General features: G+C 37.0%; 3 protein-coding genes and 1 pseudogene across 3 annotated transcripts; all 4 read right to left on the bottom strand.

Annotated features, from left to right (window-relative positions):
• Window positions 1–10,751: 10,751 nt before the first annotated feature.
• LOC145627991 (uncharacterized) lies at window positions 10,752–12,882 on the bottom strand. The gene is made up of 2 exons (XM_081680327.1): window positions 12,318–12,882; window positions 10,752–11,173 (listed from the first exon to the last, which is right to left on the bottom strand). Exons 1-2 carry the CDS (start codon window positions 12,880–12,882, stop codon window positions 10,752–10,754), a joined length of 987 nt encoding a protein of 328 aa, XP_081536453.1.
• A 156-nt stretch (window positions 12,883–13,038) lies between these two features.
• Window positions 13,039–15,290, bottom strand: LOC145627989 (uncharacterized). Its single transcript, XM_081680326.1, has 4 exons — window positions 14,851–15,290; window positions 14,166–14,708; window positions 13,393–13,418; window positions 13,039–13,301 (listed from the first exon to the last, which is right to left on the bottom strand). The coding sequence occupies exons 1-4, from the start codon at window positions 15,288–15,290 to the stop codon at window positions 13,039–13,041; spliced, it is 1,272 nt and encodes a 423-aa protein (XP_081536452.1).
• Window positions 15,291–15,335: 45 nt separating this feature from the next.
• LOC145627988 (putative mitochondrial protein AtMg00310 pseudogene) lies at window positions 15,336–15,971 on the bottom strand (annotated as a pseudogene).
• A 2,578-nt stretch (window positions 15,972–18,549) lies between these two features.
• Window positions 18,550–19,455, bottom strand: LOC145627987 (uncharacterized). The gene has a single exon (XM_081680325.1). It carries the CDS (start codon window positions 19,453–19,455, stop codon window positions 18,550–18,552), a length of 906 nt encoding a protein of 301 aa, XP_081536451.1.

Genomic DNA, 19,455 nt, shown 5'->3' with positions numbered 1-19,455 from the left:
CATCATGTTCTACATTGATTAGTGGGTTCTCTACTGTTTTGATCCTCATAGGTGAAGCATCAATGGTGATTGGTATTCCCCCAACTATGGCTTTCACTTGTTGGTGAAGAGATGAAGGGACGACCTTTAGATCATGAAGCCAAGGGCGTCCCAATAGTAAGTTGAAGGATGCTTTAATGTCTACTACTTGGAATGTAGTGGCATGTTCAATCGCCCCCGTCGTTATGTTCATGGTAATTGTTCCTAATGCTTGACGGCGTGAGTTATCATAGGATCTTATTCCTTGAGTTGATGGGGATAAATCCTCATCTCTTATGCCTAACATTCTTGCAGTCCTAAGTGGGCAAACGTTGATTGCTGATCCATTATCCACAAGGGTCATAGGAACATTCATCCTCTTACATATTACCGTAAGGTTAAGAGCCTTGTTGTGCTTGTCACCTTCCGGTGGTAAGTCCTTATCCGAAAAAGTGACCAAGTTAATTGGACTTGGGAGATCACTCGTGAGGAAATTAGCTAATCCCTCAGGAGTAGTGTCCGAATCTATGCCTACCTTAGCCAAGGCATCCATAACTGCAACCCTATGCTCTCGGGATGTGGCTAAGAGTTTCCATACATTCATTTCGACCTTAGTCTTTTTTAGCTGTTTGACAACATCGTTGTCTTCTATGATTGGTATGGGAACTTGTTGAATGGTGGGCATAGGTTGTGTTGTAATGGGAGGTTGCATTCTCCCAGATCTGGTGAGGACATCTATGGGTGAATCTTCTTCGTCCCAAATGTCGCTTACTGGGTATATTGTTGACAAAGGAGTCTCTTCGATATTTTTGAGGTAGACATCCTCGTCATCACTGTCCCATACTCCATTGATTGTGGAATCTTGTGGGAGTTGGACTAGTTTCTTGTCATCAATCAGTCGTTGAACTAACTCTTTGAACTTAAAGCAGTTCTCTATTGTATGTCCCCCTGATTGATGGTATGAACAGTAATACCTGTCTGTCCTTTTGAGTGACTCAAATGGTCTCGGTTCGAGAGGTTGGATCTTACCATTCTCGGAGAGCATTTTGAACATGTTAGCATATGACATCTCAATTGGAGTATAAGGTTTATTACTCTTCTTGGGAGTGTCAATACTTGAAGAGAGAAGGGTTTCTTCTCCTTGGGTGGAGGTCTACTCTTACGCAACTCGTTTTGTTCTCTTAGAATCTCCTTGGTCTGAAACAGTAATTTATGTACTTCAGCCATAAGTAGTGTTAATGCATATATGTCCTGTCTAGTCCCAGGCTCTTGGTCATCGGAGTCAATGGCATCTTCGAAGATCTCTTCTTCAATGGTCTCAATAGGTTCTATGAGACTAGATGGGTCCACTTGATTTTCTTCATCAGAAATGGCCAAGGAATCCGACAGTGGTGCGGTGTTGATGCTTGGCTTCTTACTTGCAGGGGGCAATGGAAGTTTGTTACTATCAATTAAATCTTGGATGACTTCCTTTAGCCTCCAACAATTTTCCGTAGGATGGCCCTTGCCTTGATGATACTTACAGTGTGCATTTGGGTTCCAGCTGGCCGTTCTCCTTTCGACAGGTGGGTCCCCAAATGGTCCAATAAGAGTTATAAGACCTTTTGCGTGTAGGCGGTCAAATGCAGTGTCATAACTCATACCAATAGGAGTATAGTTCTTCCTAAATGGTTTCTTTTGTCCTTGGTTGTTGTTCATAGCTAGGACTTCATTTAAATTAAAGGTGCCAACATTATTTGAGTGGGTGGATTTAGAAGAAGAAGGATTGTCGTTCTTCTTACCCTTCCAGCCACTGTTGGAGTTATTGTTAGCAGCTTTTTGTTTGGCTAGGTCGTCTTCAATATTGATACCAATATCATAGACAGCCTTAAAGGTGTGCAAATTACTTTGGTACTTAAGATGTTTAGAGTATTTTTCTTGGAGGTTCTTAATGAACATCCTTACAGACTCTTTCTCACTAGGTACCTCAACCATCTTTGCAGTAGTCTCCCTCCATTTGTTAAAGAAGGAAGTAAAGCCTTCATTTTCTTTTTGCTATAGAATTTCAAGTTCCCTATGATCAGTTTCAACTTGAATATTACATTTATATCTTTCAATAAAAGCACTTACAATGGATTTCCAACTAGAGGTTTTTTCTTTATCAAGTGAAAAGTACCACTGTTGACATACAGTTTCTAAAGACAAAGAAAATACAGAATGAAAGGCTTTCTTGTCTATCCCCTTAATGTTCATTATAGTTTCAAAAGCTCTTAAATGAAAATAAGGGTTATCCATAGGTTTGAATTTCGGGATGTCGTTGGCATTGAACTTCTGTAAGAGAAGGTCCTTATCCACCGAGACCCCTTGTGAGCTAATCCCTTGGAATCTAAAGTCATTGGACAGTTTGCCCAAGCTTTCCTGGATTAGGTCCATTTGCTGTTGTTTCACAGGGTCATTGATTTGCAGGGTTAAACCTTTCAATATCTCAACCAAGTTAGCTACCTCTCCCTTAACTTCATTAAGTTCTTCTTGACTAGCCATTATCCTCTTAGCTTTCCTTTTCCTACTAACCGGTTTGTCAAAAAGTGCTACTTGAACGAAAGTGTTGTCCTTGATTAGACGCCCTTCCTTTCTTGCCCACGCGCTGTAAGTTAAACCATATTTGTTTTAATAACCCGACTCTAAATTGACTTTGATTTTATGGTTTAGAAATTAAAAATAAAGAGAAAAAAGCAAAAATAATAGGGTGCATATTTTAGGGATAGGTTCAATGAATTGGTTAATTGGAGGATTAATATCCGACTTACCCCCCTAAAAAAAATGACGGAAAACACGCATTCAAGACTCCCTAGACATGGTCATAGTGTGATAAACATGTTATGTGTGTGCATTATAAATGTGTGTGAGTGACATGCTTTGACTCTAGTGTATGACCATGGGACTTAAGTGCCTAGACTCAATTAAAGACTTGGACATGGTTTGAACCATTAATAAACTAATAAACTGATTAGTATACTGTTTAATTAGACTCGTCGTGATGACTCAAGCAAGAAACTGGACTGTCGCTAAAACGACAGAACTGTCGCCACTGTTTAAAGCCTGTCGCCAGACGACAGAACTGTCGCCAAGCGACAGACACTAAACAAAGGCGCCACAACCCAGATTTCTGCGCCATTGCTGGAACATTAATCTGGACTGTTTCCAGTAATTTTACTCTAAATGGACATGCCTAAAGTCGTATTAAGTCAAGTTAATTAATTTATTAGCCTTTAATTAATTCTAAATTAATTAATTGATTAATTAGACAAAGTCCTTTTAGTCATTAGTCAATTTATTTAGTTTTGAACACAAGTCAAACAAATGGTTAGCACATATATAGTATGCACAAACAAGGATGCACAAGTAGTTCACATAGTCACAATATGATGCAATGAGTTTGCAACCTAACCATGGCTCTAGTTCTCTAAAGTTCGAGGATATGGGTTAAGTCAAAGAGGGTCCATGGTTATGAGTCCGGATGCATCGCGCGGAAGCCTAACCGTGAAGGGTTGGCGCGTATGGATGGGACCCCGCAAGTTAAAAACTTGCTTCCATGGTTTGGTGGATTCACAAACTTGCATGTACCCGTCGTTGCCAGGAGCGTTCGTTTGGGTTGATGAAGCGTGAACCCCCAGAGGGTTATGTCCATATGTAGAACACATATGGGTTTCAGAAAAGTGAGAAAAGAACTCAATCAGGAAGTAGAATCGAGCCAACAGTACTAGAAATGGTCAAAACAAGAAGGCAGAGTTCTGGCTCGGTATTGAAAGAACTTGGCGCCAGACTACAGGGACTGTCGCCGCAAAAGAACCCCTGTCGCCAAGCGACAGAACTGTCGCCAGGCGACAGAAGCTCTTTACAGGCGACAAGCCCTGTTTTCTAGACGCTAGTTCCTATATGCCTCAGCAGGTATCTGTGTTCTTAGAATTTTCCAAATTTCGCAGCATTATTTCGATTCTAGTTGTGAAAGAAATTTCTCAAATTTCCTACGTGTAAAAATCCTATGTTTTTTACTCATTGGTCTATCCAATGAGAACCTTTTTATGCATATGACAATAATGTTAATCAAATTACGCACATGAAATACTTAGAATTTTTCGAGTCTCATCCGCTCATTCTAAATAATTGCCAAAATAAATTTCAGGAATATAAATAGAAATCCTCCCCAGTGGAGTCGCCAAAAATTGTAGGGAATATTTCAAGCATTATGATCCCAAACTTGAACCCCACTGTGATCATACACTAAAGCATGGTGGCGTTCCAAAGGGAAGAAAGCTAGAGCAAAAGAGTCGCCAACAAGTTTTAGGAACTTGTAAACCCAAAAATGATCCAAGGGACCGTCAACTCCATAAGGTCTTGAACCAAATAGGGTTCGGGGATGAGGGTACGAATCCAATCTACAAAAGAAAGGACCCGCCCTATAAAATAGGCCTCTACTTTGTTCTGCTCGTATTCATGTGCGCTTTCTGACTAACATGCAAACATTAGATTAACCCTAAACCTGTTTATTCTATGTTGGTTTAATATTAATGCACAAATAGATCTATTATTGGCGATCACTTGAATTAAAATCATATTAGCCTAAACCAAATTATTAATTATCTTATTAAGCGTGATTTCAAGTACAAATTCCCTTTAACAAGCATAAAAGGCGTGATCAAGCAATAACAATAAAATAAATATCAAGCAACATAATAATAAACAATAATCATAATCATGATAATAATAAAGCTTAAATATAATAGCAAGATCCTAGGCATGATACTAACAAGATTAATAACAAACCCTAGCATGTCACTAAGCAATAAAGATCAAAGCTTTAAACCTAACATGATAACATGATATTAGAAAGAATAAGAGGCATCCCTAAACATGATACTATAAAGCATTAAATAACATCCTAACATGATACTAGGAAGCATTAAAACAATAATAAACATGCTTTCTACATGGTGAAAATAATAGGGAGTAAGCTAATCTACTTACTTTGAAGCCTCGTACCTCTTTCTAATAACAAAATACACGAGTTAGTAAACTTCAATGAAAATAATAAATAATAATTAAAGAATTAAATTGAAATCAAATTAAATAAAGTTTTGACTAGATTTGGACCAAACCCTCAGGAAATATTAAACCTTTCACGTCTAGGGCGAAGGCAACTTCGAACTTGGCTAGATGATTCTAAGTCTTGTGAGTGCGGAATTGTGTTTGATAAAAGGCTAGTTTAGAAAGAGAGAGAAAGAAAGCATATATTGCTCAAGAGAGAATAGAGAGAATTGGGTGATTCTGAATGAATAAAAAGGAGTTTTGGGACCCTATTTATAAGGAAAATAATCCGGAAAAATATAGAATTTGATTAGGAATAAAACTACACGCTGTCGCGAGGCGACAAGGTCTGTCGCCACGCGACAAGGTCTGTCGCCACGCGACAAGGTCTGTCGCCACGCGACAGACTTGTCGTTTGGCGACAGTCTGACTTGGACGCGTTTTTCCACGCGGAATCCGATCTTTAATCAACTTGATCTACGGAATCCGTACAGAAGATAAAAACGTATTTTCAAATATAATAATAATAATAAAAATAATAATATTTTATTCCAAATAAAAATCCATCTTAAAATAATTATTAAATCTAATAATATTAGAATTAAAAGGAACCTTCTAGAAACTTCTAGAAAGTTATAATTAATCCTAATAATTTTAGGAATAATAATTAACATTGGGGCCTCCTCTAGATCATTGGGCCGTATGTAAATAATTAACCGGATCCAGTTTAGTATTTTGGTCATAACTTCCTCAATATTCATCGGAATTGGGCTTATAATATATCGTTGGAAAGGTCTCTTCGAGCCCCATCCAACTACACTATTATTGAACCTTAATTATGGACCAAACAAAACTGGTTTGGCTATTTTTAATGAATAGAGTTATTTTCAAAAACAGAGAGAAGAGAATTTTAAATAAAACTAAACCGCAACACTTGACTTTTCCACACTTTCACCTCATTTGATTATGGTTCGATGTGAAAGACATTCATCACTGGGTTTGGTTTTGGGGAGACAAAAATGGGTGTCTACAGAGTTCGAAACCAATTAAAAAGTCCGAGTCCTAATAAGAGTCGGAGCGGATTCGGACCTGTGTAGAGTCCGATCCGAGTCCGGATAAATAAGTAAAAAGCCCAAATAAAATATATCTGATATAAAAGCCCAAGTAAAAACCCTAATTCTCAAAATGCCGCCACATTCCTCTTTTTTTTTTTTATTTATTTTTTTTCTCTCTCTTAAACTTACACCATCTCTTTCTCTCTCCTTAATTTTCCATGAAACAGATTTACTCATTCTTCCATAACATGATTAACTCCCCTCATTTCTCGTGAATAAAATTCCAACAAATGGGCTTCTACTCTTTGATTTACTCACCCACACATGCATTACCAGTCATACAATTAGAATCAATATATGAAGTATTCACCAGAGATACCAAAGACTTAAATATCAAAGCCTGCACTTAGTCTCGATCTAGATTTTTATGTAAATAGTTTGTACTTCAAATATGAATTTCGTATGTATTCTTTTTTTTTTTTTTTGAATCACATATGTGATATATATAAATTTAACAAATTGAATTACAAGTTATTTCAGGCTCTTTTCAGTTTACCTTTATTTTTCATGTTTATTTAAGCACGATTTTCTTTTACTGGATTAAACCTTCAGAGGTACTGGGAAAAAATCGCCAAATCGGATAATGTAATTGAAATTTGTCGGATTCAAATCCGGATTCAGAGGTCCAAGACTACGATTGGAGTGGATTCGGATGTGGTTAGTTCGGGTTCGGAGGCGGACTCGGAGCTCACTATAGGGTCCAATCATCAATCGGGTCGAATTCGGACCTTGTAAGATCCGACCCGAAACCGACCCGTTGCCATTCCTATCGATATCTACCAAATAAAACCTAGCACACTTCCACACGCTTAAATTATTTCTTGTACGCGTACGTACCTCGAATATGAACACAAGGTCGCCACTACTGCATGAGATTAATCACTTCATTCGTACTTTCTTACAACTAATAAATACTGAAGCGCAATAATTCCCATTCTTAAACAATTTGCGGCAATATAAACTTGTTTAAAAAAACCTTTAAATCCCTTTAAAGATGCTGTAAATTAGTTTAGAACCCTTAGTTATACACCCAATTAATGTGTGATTAAAATTCCTTCTTTAAAACAAAAAAATTAGCTTATACAATAAATTTCCCGCATAAATAAAAAAATTTGTTGTAGTTTGTTATAAAATCATTAATTTAGTAATCTAAACCAACAATGTTAATTTTCCATCATTACTCGATCATCAATTTCACAAACTAGGGTTTCATAGTTTGAGGTTTTTTACTCTAAAATAAAATCTGAAAAGCATAATCTATCATAAATTCATAAAGAAATATATTTTTTTTGACACAATGCAAATAAAGAAATGTATTAAACATCCTAAAATTAATAATCCTAAAGTTGAAGTCAAATTTAAGAACATAGAATTTTTTTTATAATCGACACAACACGCACGTAAGAAGAGGGGAGTGGAAAGGATGTCCAGCCGAGGCTGTGCTACAGGTGGTGGTCGGCCACTCGTGCGGGTGTGCGTGTGTGAGGTGAGTGAAAGGGAGGGGAAAAATGAGAGAGAAATTGAGAGGAGGAGATCAAGAGATAGTTTACCTTGGATTTGATTCACCTTTGACAAAGTTTGATTTTTGTCTTTAGGTGGGTACTAGGTTATAAACCCATGCAATGCATAGTTCTTAAATATTTTTTACAATAATATTACAAAATACTACATAAAGTAGCTAGTAACCAAAAGATATATATTAAAAAATATTTCATTTGGGTATATATGTAATATGATTGTCAAACTGGAAAGAAAATATCATAACGTATAATAGTTTAATTTACTTATAGATTTTGTCAAAAGAAAATATAAGTGAAAAAGGTGGGAAATTTTTTCACAAGATAATGACAAGTGTCATGGAAGGATTCGCTTTTATTATAGGTTAATAGAAGATTTATACCTCTTCACCCTAAACCCTTCATCCCACTCTTTCCTAATTTAACCTTAATGACTCCTCACCATACTCAAATTAGAATTGTTGACTTTCAAAGTAGCTTTATTGAATTGCATTGACTTTAAATTGCTTTTTAATTAATTAAAGCTGCCTTAAAAATTTAGTTATTAAATCAAAATGTTCCAAAGTTACTTATAAAAAATAATTGATGGGAAATGATGCATAACTACCTTTATAATAATAATTAACCATGAATGTCTCAAACTTAGCTTTACAATTTATTTAATTAATTTATAAAACGTTTAAATATACATGGATTACAAGAAGTCTATGAAAAAGGCAAAAATAATCAGAAAGATTCTTGGTAGTCAAGTTCATGCGATGTAAGTTTAGTTGGACGAAGAAGTATTATAGGGGGGAGGGGAGTGTTGAAAACCATTCCTTCATGGTTTTGCAACTAGAAGATGATCTTCGAGTTGAACTATCAGTAGGGGTGCATCATCTAGTGATCTACCTAGCAATAATATTCAAATCGTGTGATAATATAGGAGTTTTTGAAGCTAGGTGATTCTAGAAGAACATAACTTAGAGAAAAATAGGAAAGAAAACTCAAGCAATGATTCCATGTCGACCGATCAATCGCCACGAGTCATCGCCAGGTCTTGAGCCAGTAGACTAAGATCTGGAGGGGTTGGATTTGGAAGTGTCAAAGTCATACCTCATTCTTTTAGAAAATTATTCTAAAGAAGAGTGTGAAATAGAGTGTCATGTCATTACTATTCTTCGACTAGAGTTTAAAGATCAAGTGGTAAACCCTGGAACCAGCTCGTGGTATGTGAGGTAAATTAATTAGGATGAAGCCAAAGGTAAGTATAAGCTCTCTACTATATCAACGGAGTAGTTGAAAAAAGAAATAACTAGTTCACCTACTAAAGAAATAGTACCTCATGATCAAGAGCAATTAGTCCTACAACATTTGCTAATTTACCACTACAAGAAAAATCACTTTTCGTAGCGATTATTTCGTAGCGATTGTACATTCGCTACAATATGCAAGTATGTTTGTGAAATAACTAAGGATGTCATATCATTTTTACAATCGCCATGGTTTTCCCATATAAAATCGATACGGAAAACATAATAATACATATCCACACTATTTTTACACATTTATATAATTTTGAGAAATCGTATCATTTACAATCGCCACTAAATCCTAAAAATCGATACGAAAAGCCTTTTCAACACTAGATATATAAATATTGTTTGACAAAGAGTACATAAAATATGTCATAGCTTATTGGTGAAACGTTTAATATAAGAGTTTGAGGTTGCATGTTCGAATCTTGTAAAGATCATACGCATGTTTTTTTTTTTTTTGAAGAAAATGAGTTAAACATTTATAGCGATTGTAATCGCTACAATAATCACCACGATTGGATGTAGTTTTTCGTATCGATTATTGAGGCCAACCCCAATGATATTGAAAACCACTACTAAAGGCTAAGGCAACGGGGGATATTGTATCGAATGAGCATTCGTTGGGAAAGCTTTTTGTTGCAATTACAATCAATACTAAAGGTTAAAATTATTGCTACGAAAAGGTTATTTTCTTGTAGTGTATATACAATGTTATTAATGCACATAATAACAAGCTTTTGTTTAACACAATAAATTTTGAAGGAGTTAAACAGGGTTGTCTCTGGTAATTTAGACACCCTGTACTAACTACAAAAATTAGGCCCTAAAAATTTGTAAAGGACAATTATAAGACTGTAAAAAAAATTGTTAATTTTTAGCTCCCCTTTGAGATTTCAACCCTTGTATTCTCTTTCTCTTTTTCCTTTTAACGTTTTTCATAACCAGAATTGACAATTTTATTTTAAAAATCAACAATTTTAGATTAAAACAAATAAAAAAGAGAAATACAACCTCCTCTTGTATCACCTTTTTCTTCGCTTTATCTTTCATACGAATAGTCATAACAAATAGCCGATGTTGGGTGGCCACACTCTCCCTTGGGATGACCTTGCAGCTTATGTAACTTTTCCTATCTGTGCTCTTTGTGAGTAGGATGTCTTATTGTGTTGCATTTGCTCCACTCCGGAAAGTTATCAAGTGGAAATCCCGCTTCTTAAACCAAGCCAAAATTAAGTCATATGACTGGGCAAAATCCATATTAGGGTCTCACCACCTGCGTCTCTCTTCCCATACCCAAAGCCTCCATGGACAGATTGGACACTCTCGAAGCCATCTCGACTTACCCCAACATACCCATTTAAATCACCTCCAATATATTTAATTTCTTTGTGTAGGGTACACCTTGTACCACCTCATCCAAGTCCTCCCAAAATTGTCAAAATTGTCGTTTTTCTTCTGCATCCAAACCAACTTGAGGAGTATAAGCAGGGTCGTCTTGAACAATTTTGATGCCCTGTTCTAGTCTGAAAAATGGGGCCCTAATACTCATATAAAAAAAATTTATTTATATTGTATTAAAAAAAACAACGTAAATATATATATATATATATATATATATATATATATATATATATATATCAATCAAACTCTTTTATTAAACAAACTTATTAAAGTATTTAAACTCCTTTACTAAACTACTACATCTTAGTATCAGACTACTACATCTTAGTATCAAACTACTACTTAAAAAGAGCCATCCTTCTAACACTCTTTGAAGCAAATTCATCCACCAAATCTTCATATTGTATAGTCTCCAAAATATCATTTTCAATTGCTATCATTGCTAATCCATTAAGTCTCTCTTGTAACATCGTAGACCGCAAGTAGGATTTCAACAACTTCAATTTCGAAAAACTTCGTTCTGCAGAAGCAACGGTCACGGGAATAGTTAATAAAATTCTATATGCAATATTTGTATTAGTAATATAATCAAAATCTTTCAGAAACATTAATATATCAATTGCTCCCATTCTTCTATTCGGAAGAACATCTCTTAGTAGCTTCAATTCCACAAATAATTCATGCTCATCAATATCAGATTTCTCATTATGTTTCAATGCATTTTCAAAATGACTACAACAAGACTTTAAGCATGCATCATCTAAAGATTACAACTTATCACAATTGAACAGAAAACCAAAAATACGTTCATATTCTTGATATTGCTCAAATCTCTTATTAAGAGAAATAATGACTTTATCAACAAGGTAAAGAAAATAATTGATTCTAAATGATTCTTCCTCAGATAACACAACTGATGGGGTACTAGAATTCTCATCAAACTGTCTTTTCCTTTTAATTATACGCCTTTGGGGGAAATATTGGATCAATATCCATTTCAATAGCAATTTCCTTGGCTTTATTCAACGCATTAGAAAAACCAGATTCTCTATAACTCTCAAAAAAGGAAATCAGCCCCTTTATTTTTTCCATAGCAACATCAATAAGCATATCTTATGATTGTAAAATCTTACTAACCAAATTAATTGCAGATAATATTTCAAACCAAATAATAATTGCAATTAAAAACTCAAAATCACAAAGCTCGTTTGTTGCTAACGATTTAGCTTCATTTCTTATATTTGATTTAAATTCATTATTGTCCGACACTTCAAGTAGAGCTTCTCTAAAATAAGACATTTGAAATCTTATAGCTTTGACACTATCCACACGACTCTCCCAACGAGTAGATGACAATGATTTTGGAGTCAAACCTTTTACATTATCTTTCAAGATTTGCCATTTTTTGTAGATTTGGAAAAAATTGTATAAATGCGTTGAATAACTCCAAAAAAATCTCTAGCTTTACTACATGATTCAGCCATATCACACAATGCCAAATTAAGACTATTTACATCTTAAAATTTCTTTTGCACACCTTGATGTTTTCCTTTCATATTTGACCCATTATCATAACCTTGTCCACGCACATTAAATATGTCAAGGTCAAGATTTTTTAATTCCTTTTGTAGTACATCAAAAAGTCCTTGGCAGTTTTCAAAAATCCTAAAAAATATTCTTCGATACTAACTGTATTTGAAGAAACATCCACATATCTTATAATCAAGGACATTTGCTCTTGATGACTAACGTTGGGAGTACAATAAAGTATCACAGAGAAATACTTTGCTAACTTTATTTTTTTTTAATAATTTCAGTTTTAATTGCAGAAGCAAGCATAAGTATTAGCTCATTTTGGATGTTATGTCCAAGATAATGAACGTGAATATCATAATTTGTTATACGTCTAACATGTTCTTGGACAATAGGATCAAACTCTGCTAACATATTAATTAAGCCCAAAAAATTGCCATTGCTATTTTGATACAATTTTTCATTAGAACCACGAAAGGCCAAATTATGTTTAGCAAGAAATTTCACAATTAAAATAATTCTTAGTAAAACCTTTTTCCAATGATCTTTTTCTTTCTCAATCATTCTTTGGGTCGTTTTGTCAATAGTTTCATTCTTTTGGAGCCTTAGACGGAATTCATACCAAGTGGTCATATTCTTAACATGTTCCATACCCGTCTCATGCTCTCTAAGTCTTTCACCAATATGTGCCCAATCACTATAGCCCTCATTTGTTAATAAACCTCTACCAACCCCTTTTCTATTATCTTTATAACAATAACAAAATACTCTATCACACTCTTTTGAATAAACAAGCCAATCTCTATCACATTTCTCTCCATTCGATAAAACTCTAGTATACAAATTAGCGGTAAATCGTCTAGAGGATTTATCTTTGGGACCGGTAACAATGGAACAATCTCTTTTAGGACCTTTTGTGACTAAAAAATCAATCATTTTTGAATCAAGAGCATCCCAATTCCTTGGATCAAATATATCAAACGAATGCACAAATGGGGTAGTTTGTTCAGTATTGCCATTATCATCAATATCATCTTCATTTTCAAGTGAATTATTCAAATTATCATCATTGCCATTTTTAGTGTCAACATTTTAATAATTCACATTTTCATTATGCACATTATCAAACTCCTTGTTTTCAACATCAACATCTCTATTCTCAATACTAACATTCTGAGGAATTTCAACATCATCATTAAAAGCCATATTCTCAGAAATTTCAACATCATCAACTTTAATAGGCACATTCTCAGCAGGAATTTGAACATCATCAACATCATCATTAACAGACACATTCTCAGTAATTTCAACATCATTATTATCAACATTATGATTTTCAACAGAAACTTGGGGTTCTTTGATAATAAATTTATCAAGAGATCCTAGTTGGGATTGAATTAGCTCTTCAATTTTCTTTTTTTCTTTTTTCTTTTTTTTTTTAATTACGCTTAGCATATCCAGACTCTTGTTTTCTTTTAATAGGCATAATTTAACAATTAAAAGTCAATGGTATGCTATGATTTAATAAACAACAAGGCAAGAAACAACCTGGTTTTTGGCTAATTGAATCTTCAAACTAAAATTCAGAAATCAGAAGATCTCAACCTTTAATTTCCCAATTGAAGGTTGTAGACACCCATTTGCGTCTCCCCAAAACCAAAACCAGTGATGAATACCTTTCACGTCGAACCATAATCGAATGAAGTGAAAATGTGAAAAGTCTAGTGTTGCGGTTAGTTTTTATTAAAAATCTTTCTTTCTGTTTTCGAAAACCAATTCTATTTTATAACAACGTCCAATCCAGTTTAGTTTGGTCCATGATAAGGGTCCAATAATGGTGTAGTTGGATGGGGTTTGAAAAGACCTTTCCAACGATATATTATAAGCCCAATTCCAATGAATAATGAGGAAGTTATGGCCAAAATACTAAACCGGGCCCAAACCGGATTTTACCTACGACCCAATGATCATGTGTAGGGTCCAAAGGTTTAATCCTATTCCTAAACTAATTATGATTAATCAGAAGCTTCTATAAGTTTCTAAAACATCTTAATTATCCTTTTTTGAAAAGATAAGATCATAGAGTTTTTTTTTTGAACTAGCAATATGTATATGTATTCTTCACTTAATTCCTGGATAATGTGGGTCACTTTTTTTTTTTTTTTTGAAATAACCAAAACTAGGCTTATATTAAAGAAAGTTTGTACATAAGTACATACGGATTCACTTCCGGGGGGCAAGAACAATCCCACAATTGTTCAAGTCCGAAAGGAACAAGCCTAGCTAAGTGATGCGCAACAAAGTTGCCATCCCTTTTTACATGAGACCATCTAACCATATTAAAAGAGCAACAAGAAGATAATATTTCTCCTAAAATAGTATCTAATTCAGACATAAACAGAGCTCCTCTATTAAGTCGGTTTGTGATGGTCAAGCAATCGGTTTCCAAGATTACATTTCCGAAGCCATAACTCTTCCCCAATCTGGCAGCAAACACAACAGCTTTAGCCTCAGCCACTTCAACACTCCAATTGGCACGAACACGTCTGGATGCAATAAAGAGGACATCCCCATTGTGGTCACGAGTAACGATACCAAGCCCAACCCAGCCATCATCTGTAATCGCAGCATCTGCATTTATTTTGATGGAGTCAGTTGGGGGGGGGGGTTGCCAGATTTTCGGGCTGCTCTTCTCCTTCAAAGGTGGACCTCTATAGATGCTATTAGCATATTTCCCTTGCTCATCAATATACCTCATGACTCTGCCCAAAATAACAGAGTTAGGGGTAATTTTATCTTCGAAAACCTTTCGGTTTCTTTCCCCCCCAGATACACCAGGCAAGAAAAACCCCCTTCTGCCTAGTCTTCAAATCCACTTTGCTCCAACTTGCAACAAGGTCATACATTGAGTCCACACTACTCAAGTTCGTCATGCCTGTACAGCCACACTCCACCCATAGATCTCTGACTCTGGGGCACTCAAAAATTGCGTGAGCAGCAGATTCAGGTTCAGTACTACACCAGGGGCAACAATCTACATTAATCATATGGCGCTTGTGAAGAAATTCACGCACAGGAAGGGTGTTAGTGCACAGCCTCCACAAGAAATGTCGAGCTTTGGGGCTCACATCAAGCTTCCAAATGTCCACAAAAGCATGATGAAAAGCATCAAGGTTACATCCCTTACCAACCATGTAAGTTGTTTTGACAGTGTATTCACCTGTTTTTGTGAAAGCCCAGGTTAAATCATTAGATTGATCGCAACTTCCAAGAGGAGTAGCAAGGATGCAATTTCTATCTCTCTCGTTAAAAACCTCATCAATCAAGTCATATCTCCACTCCATTCTGTCAAAATCAATCAAGTCTTGTACAACCTTAACACTGTCACACTAATTGCTCAAGATAAAACGCCCATGCTCATCAGCCACCCAAGGGTCGTGCCATATTCTGATTTGCGAGCCATTTCCAATGCGCCACAAAGTGCCATCGCTAACCAAGTCCTTAGCCCCCCATACACTACTCCACGAATAACTGGAATTTTGGCTCAAGTTCGATTCAAGGAAGGAGCAATTTGGAAAATATTTAGCCTTCAATACCCTTCGCAACAAAGAGTCAGGAAACCGAATTAAACGCCAAGCTTGGCGACCAAGAAGCGAGGTATTGAAAACATCAAGGTCTTTGAACCCCATTCCACCCAAACATTTCGGTGTGCACATATGCGCCCAACTCTTCCAGTGCACTTTCCTTCTATTACTTTTCTGGCCCCACCAAAACCTAGCCATAGCCGAGTGAATGCTTTGTGTAACAGAAGCTGGGAACTTATAGACCCCCATTAAATACGTAGGAATGGCTTGAATAACAGACTTGAGTAAAATTTCCTTCCCTGCCCGAGAGAGAAATTTCTCCTTCCACCCTTGAAGTTTTTTCCAAATTCTGTCAAGAAGTGCTCCGAAAACTGCCTTTTTCGATCTCCCCACAATGGTCGGGATGCCAAGATACTTCTCATGCCGATCAAATTGCCTCATATTTAGGACCTCCATAAGCTCATTCCTTCTTTCTTCACTTACTCCTGAACTGAACGAGACCTCCGATTTGTCATAATTAATTTTCTGCCCGGAAGCTGCTTCATAGTGGTTGAGAATATCAACGATAATTTAGCATTCCTGTCGGTTAGCCCGTGTGAAGAGGAGACTATCGTCTGCAAAAAGAAGATGAGAAACTTCTGGCCCATTTCTGCTAGCTCTGGCACCATGGAGATGGACATCCCGTATTTTATTCTGAATCATCCTAGAAAAATCATCAGAGACAAGGATGAAGAGATACGGTGAGAGGGGGTCCCCTTGACGAAGACCTCTAGAAGGCTTAACCTCACCCCGAACTCCTCCGTTAAGCACAAAAGAGTAAGAAACAGTATCAACACAGCTCATGATCAAATTTACCCATCTGCCATCAAAACCCATGGTAAGGAGAAGCTTTCAAAGAAAGCCCCATTCAACCCTGTCATACGCCTTGATCATGTCAAGTTTCATAGCAATGAGCCCTTTCTTGCTTCGGTTTCTCTTCTTCATAGTATGAAAAATTTCAAGAGCAATGAGTGCATTGTCCGTTATCAGCCTACCCGGCACAAAAGCACTCTGATTTTCCGAGACAATGTCAGGAAGCACACTCTTTAATCTCATAACAATGGCCTTCGACACAAGCTTGTAAATGACATTACACAATGCAATAGGACGAAACTCAGTCATGTTAGTCGGGGAGTCGAATTTCGGAATAAGCACAATATTGGTATTATTCACGCAACTCGGGGACAAATTACCATGTAAAATACTACTCACAAAATTAAACACATCATCTCCAACAATATGCCAAAAACGTTGGTAAAAGATAGCATGCATACCATCCGGGCCCGGAGCCTTGCGGGGGTGCATTTGTTTTAAAGCCGAAAAAATCTCATCCTTCGTGAAGGGTCTACGAAGCTCGGAATTAATGTCAGCCGCAATACATGGCTCAACCAATCGAAGGACCTCCTGTATATTAGTATCAGAAGGCAAGCAAGAGGAAAAAAGATTGCTGTAAAAGTCAGTGATGATTTTCTCCAACTCCTTCTCATCCTCCTTCCAACCCCCTTGAGAATCATACAAACCCTCGATTCAATTCTTTTTCTTTCTCTGAGAAGCCTTATGGTGGAAATATTGAGTGTTTTTGTCTCCATCTCGAACTTCTGAAACTCTAGACTGGATGTACCAATAAGCCTCCTTTTTATCATTTAATTCATCCAACCTTTTCTCGAGGTTCAAACACTCAGCGTAACTGCTTCTCGAAATAGGCTTACTCTGTGCGGTTTTCAGCTTGTCTTCGACTTCATTAATTTACTTACTCAGGTTATTGAGGCTATTTCCACTCCATTGGATGAGCCCACGTCCCATTGCAGCAAGCTTTTCAAACATAGGAAGACCATCAGCCTCATCCCACACCTTCCTTACAACTGCCTCGCAATTTTCATCAAGGAGCCAGCTAGTTTCGAATTTGAAACTACACTTCCCCTTCCTCTTTCGCTTCACAGGAGCTTTATGGCGCAACAAAATTGCTGTATGGTCCGATTTATACCTCACCAAATGCTCGACAAAAGCATTCGGGAATAGATCAACCCACGAATTAGAAGCCAAGTATCGATCAAGCCTCTCCCAGACTCTAGTTTCGACCGTATCACCACGCTCCCAAGTGAACCATGAGCCTTTAAAACCCATATCCCGGAGTCTGCACTCATCAACAATGTCTCAAAAATTTTCCATCTCTCTTCTAACTCTATCAGCTCCTCCCTCCTTCTCCTCATACCCCAATATTTCGTTGAAGTCCCCACCAAAAATAATAGGCACCTCCACCCCATCACAAAGGCGCTTGATCAAGCTCCAAGTTTTATGTCTCTCCTCCTCTTTCGGCCATCCATAGATGCCCACAAAACACCAAACAACTGTCCCACCTCGCTTCACATTCCCACATATATGATTTTGGGAGTATGAAACAAGTTCAAAATCAACTCCTTCTCTCCAAAAAAGACTAAGACCACCAGCCTTTCCTACGCTCGCAACACCAAAAGCATTCGAGCAATTAAATCTATCCTTCAAATTCTCAACCTCATTCTTTTTTATCATTGTTTCCGACAAAAAGATCATGTCGGGAGCAAATTGGTTACTCCATTTACGGAGTTGACGAACTGACCGAGGATTGCCCATTCCTCGGCAGTTCCAGCATAGGAGATTCATAATTCCCGGCGGGGTTGGGTTCCACCGACCACCGCCGATTCATTAGATGAGCTCGAATCAACTTTAGCACGTTTAGCACCCTCACAACCTTCCTTCTCAACGTCATCACCTAAGCTACGCTTCACAGGAATAATATTAGCCTCCTCCATACTGACATTTTCTTGCACTCTAGCAAGTTTCTTCCAACCTCCACCTTTTTTCACCTTCTCCCCTGCTTTGAACATAAAGACAGGGGCTTGATTGTCAGACAGAGAATTGGCAGCAATGAGCTGAACACCATCAGTCATCGATGCAGTAACAGGTTGCTCAAAAACTTCATCTCCCGTGATCATATTACAGTTCACATTAAGGTTCTCAGGTCCTTTTTTTTTCCTTCACCATTATCCAGCAGTAACCGGTAGTTATCCTCTGCCCTTTTATCAATAGAGCAGTCAGCATCAGGCTTATTCTCCTTGGTAACAAAGAGAACTTTTTTGCTTTCAAGCAAACTTTCGACTTCTTCTACTTCCTTCGCCCTTCCCTTACGAGGTGTGGCCTTAAGAGCAGTCCCCCACCCCAGTTTCTTTTGTTTGTCTTCCTTGTCAACCACAAGACAATCTTTTTCGGAATGCCCCATAACCCCACAAGAAAAACAGAAGAAGGGCAATCGTTCATAGGCAAAATCAACCTTCAAATCCCTCCCCTTTTTATCCTTAATTTTCTGAAAACGGCGCAGAGGCATTGCATTATCAAGCATAATCTTCACCCTCCTATACCTCCCAATTCCCAGAACATCTTTTTCAATCTCCATTATTTCCCCCATATCACGAACTAAGGCTTTCACATAGACATCCGAGCGACAGTTAAAAGGTAGATTCTTGATTCTAACCCAAAAAGGGGAATGAGTTAACTTCACCTCTTCAGGTTGCTCATCTCCTTCAATTTCTTTTAAGAGAATAAGCATATTATCAAAGCACCATGGCCTTCCTTCCAAGACTTTCTCCTTATCCCTCCAATGAAAAAATTGTATAGCAAAAAGATTAGGGCTTAGGGATCTGATTGCCATACATTGCGAAGGAGCCCATATGTTTGTCATTGTGCGTTTGAATGCTTCAAAATTGTATGATCGATTGGTCAGAATTTGCCCCATGAGCATTAGGGCAAGGTTGGAGTCATCCTCGTTAGGGTTTAAAGCCCCTAAGTCAATAGCTTCCCTTGATTCATCAAGGGATAAGTTCGCACATTGATTAACAATCTCCTCAGCCAT

Source organism: Chenopodium album, chromosome 4 (genome assembly GCF_948465745.1).
Source record: "Chenopodium album chromosome 4, dcCheAlbu1.1, whole genome shotgun sequence".
Classification (NCBI taxonomy): Eukaryota; Viridiplantae; Streptophyta; class Magnoliopsida; order Caryophyllales; family Amaranthaceae; genus Chenopodium; species Chenopodium album.
This window is presented reverse-complemented; position numbering and strand designations above follow the sequence as displayed.

Bases quoted from the DNA above. Each gene is read 5' to 3' on its own strand.
- LOC145627989 (XM_081680326.1), bottom strand. From the start codon at position 15,290: ATGGAGTGGAGATATGACTTGATTGATGAGGTTTTTAACGAGAGAGAT. The intron at 14,709-14,850 runs GTATGACCTTGT...TATTTTGGGCAG, and splicing joins TTGAGTAGTGTGGACTCAAT to AGTCATGAGGTATATTGATG. The intron at 13,302-13,392 runs GTAATTAAAAAA...TTATTATCAAAG, and splicing joins AGAGTCTGGATATGCTAAGC to AACCCCAAGTTTCTGTTGAA.
- LOC145627991 (XM_081680327.1), bottom strand. From the start codon at position 12,882: ATGATTGATTTTTTAGTCACAAAAGGTCCTAAAAGAGATTGTTCCATT. The intron at 11,174-12,317 runs GTATAACAAATT...TGTAATCTTTAG, and splicing joins TGTCCAAGAACATGTTAGAC to ATGATGCATGCTTAAAGTCT.
- LOC145627987 (XM_081680325.1), bottom strand. From the start codon at position 19,455: ATGGCTGAGGAGATTGTTAATCAATGTGCGAACTTATCCCTTGATGAA.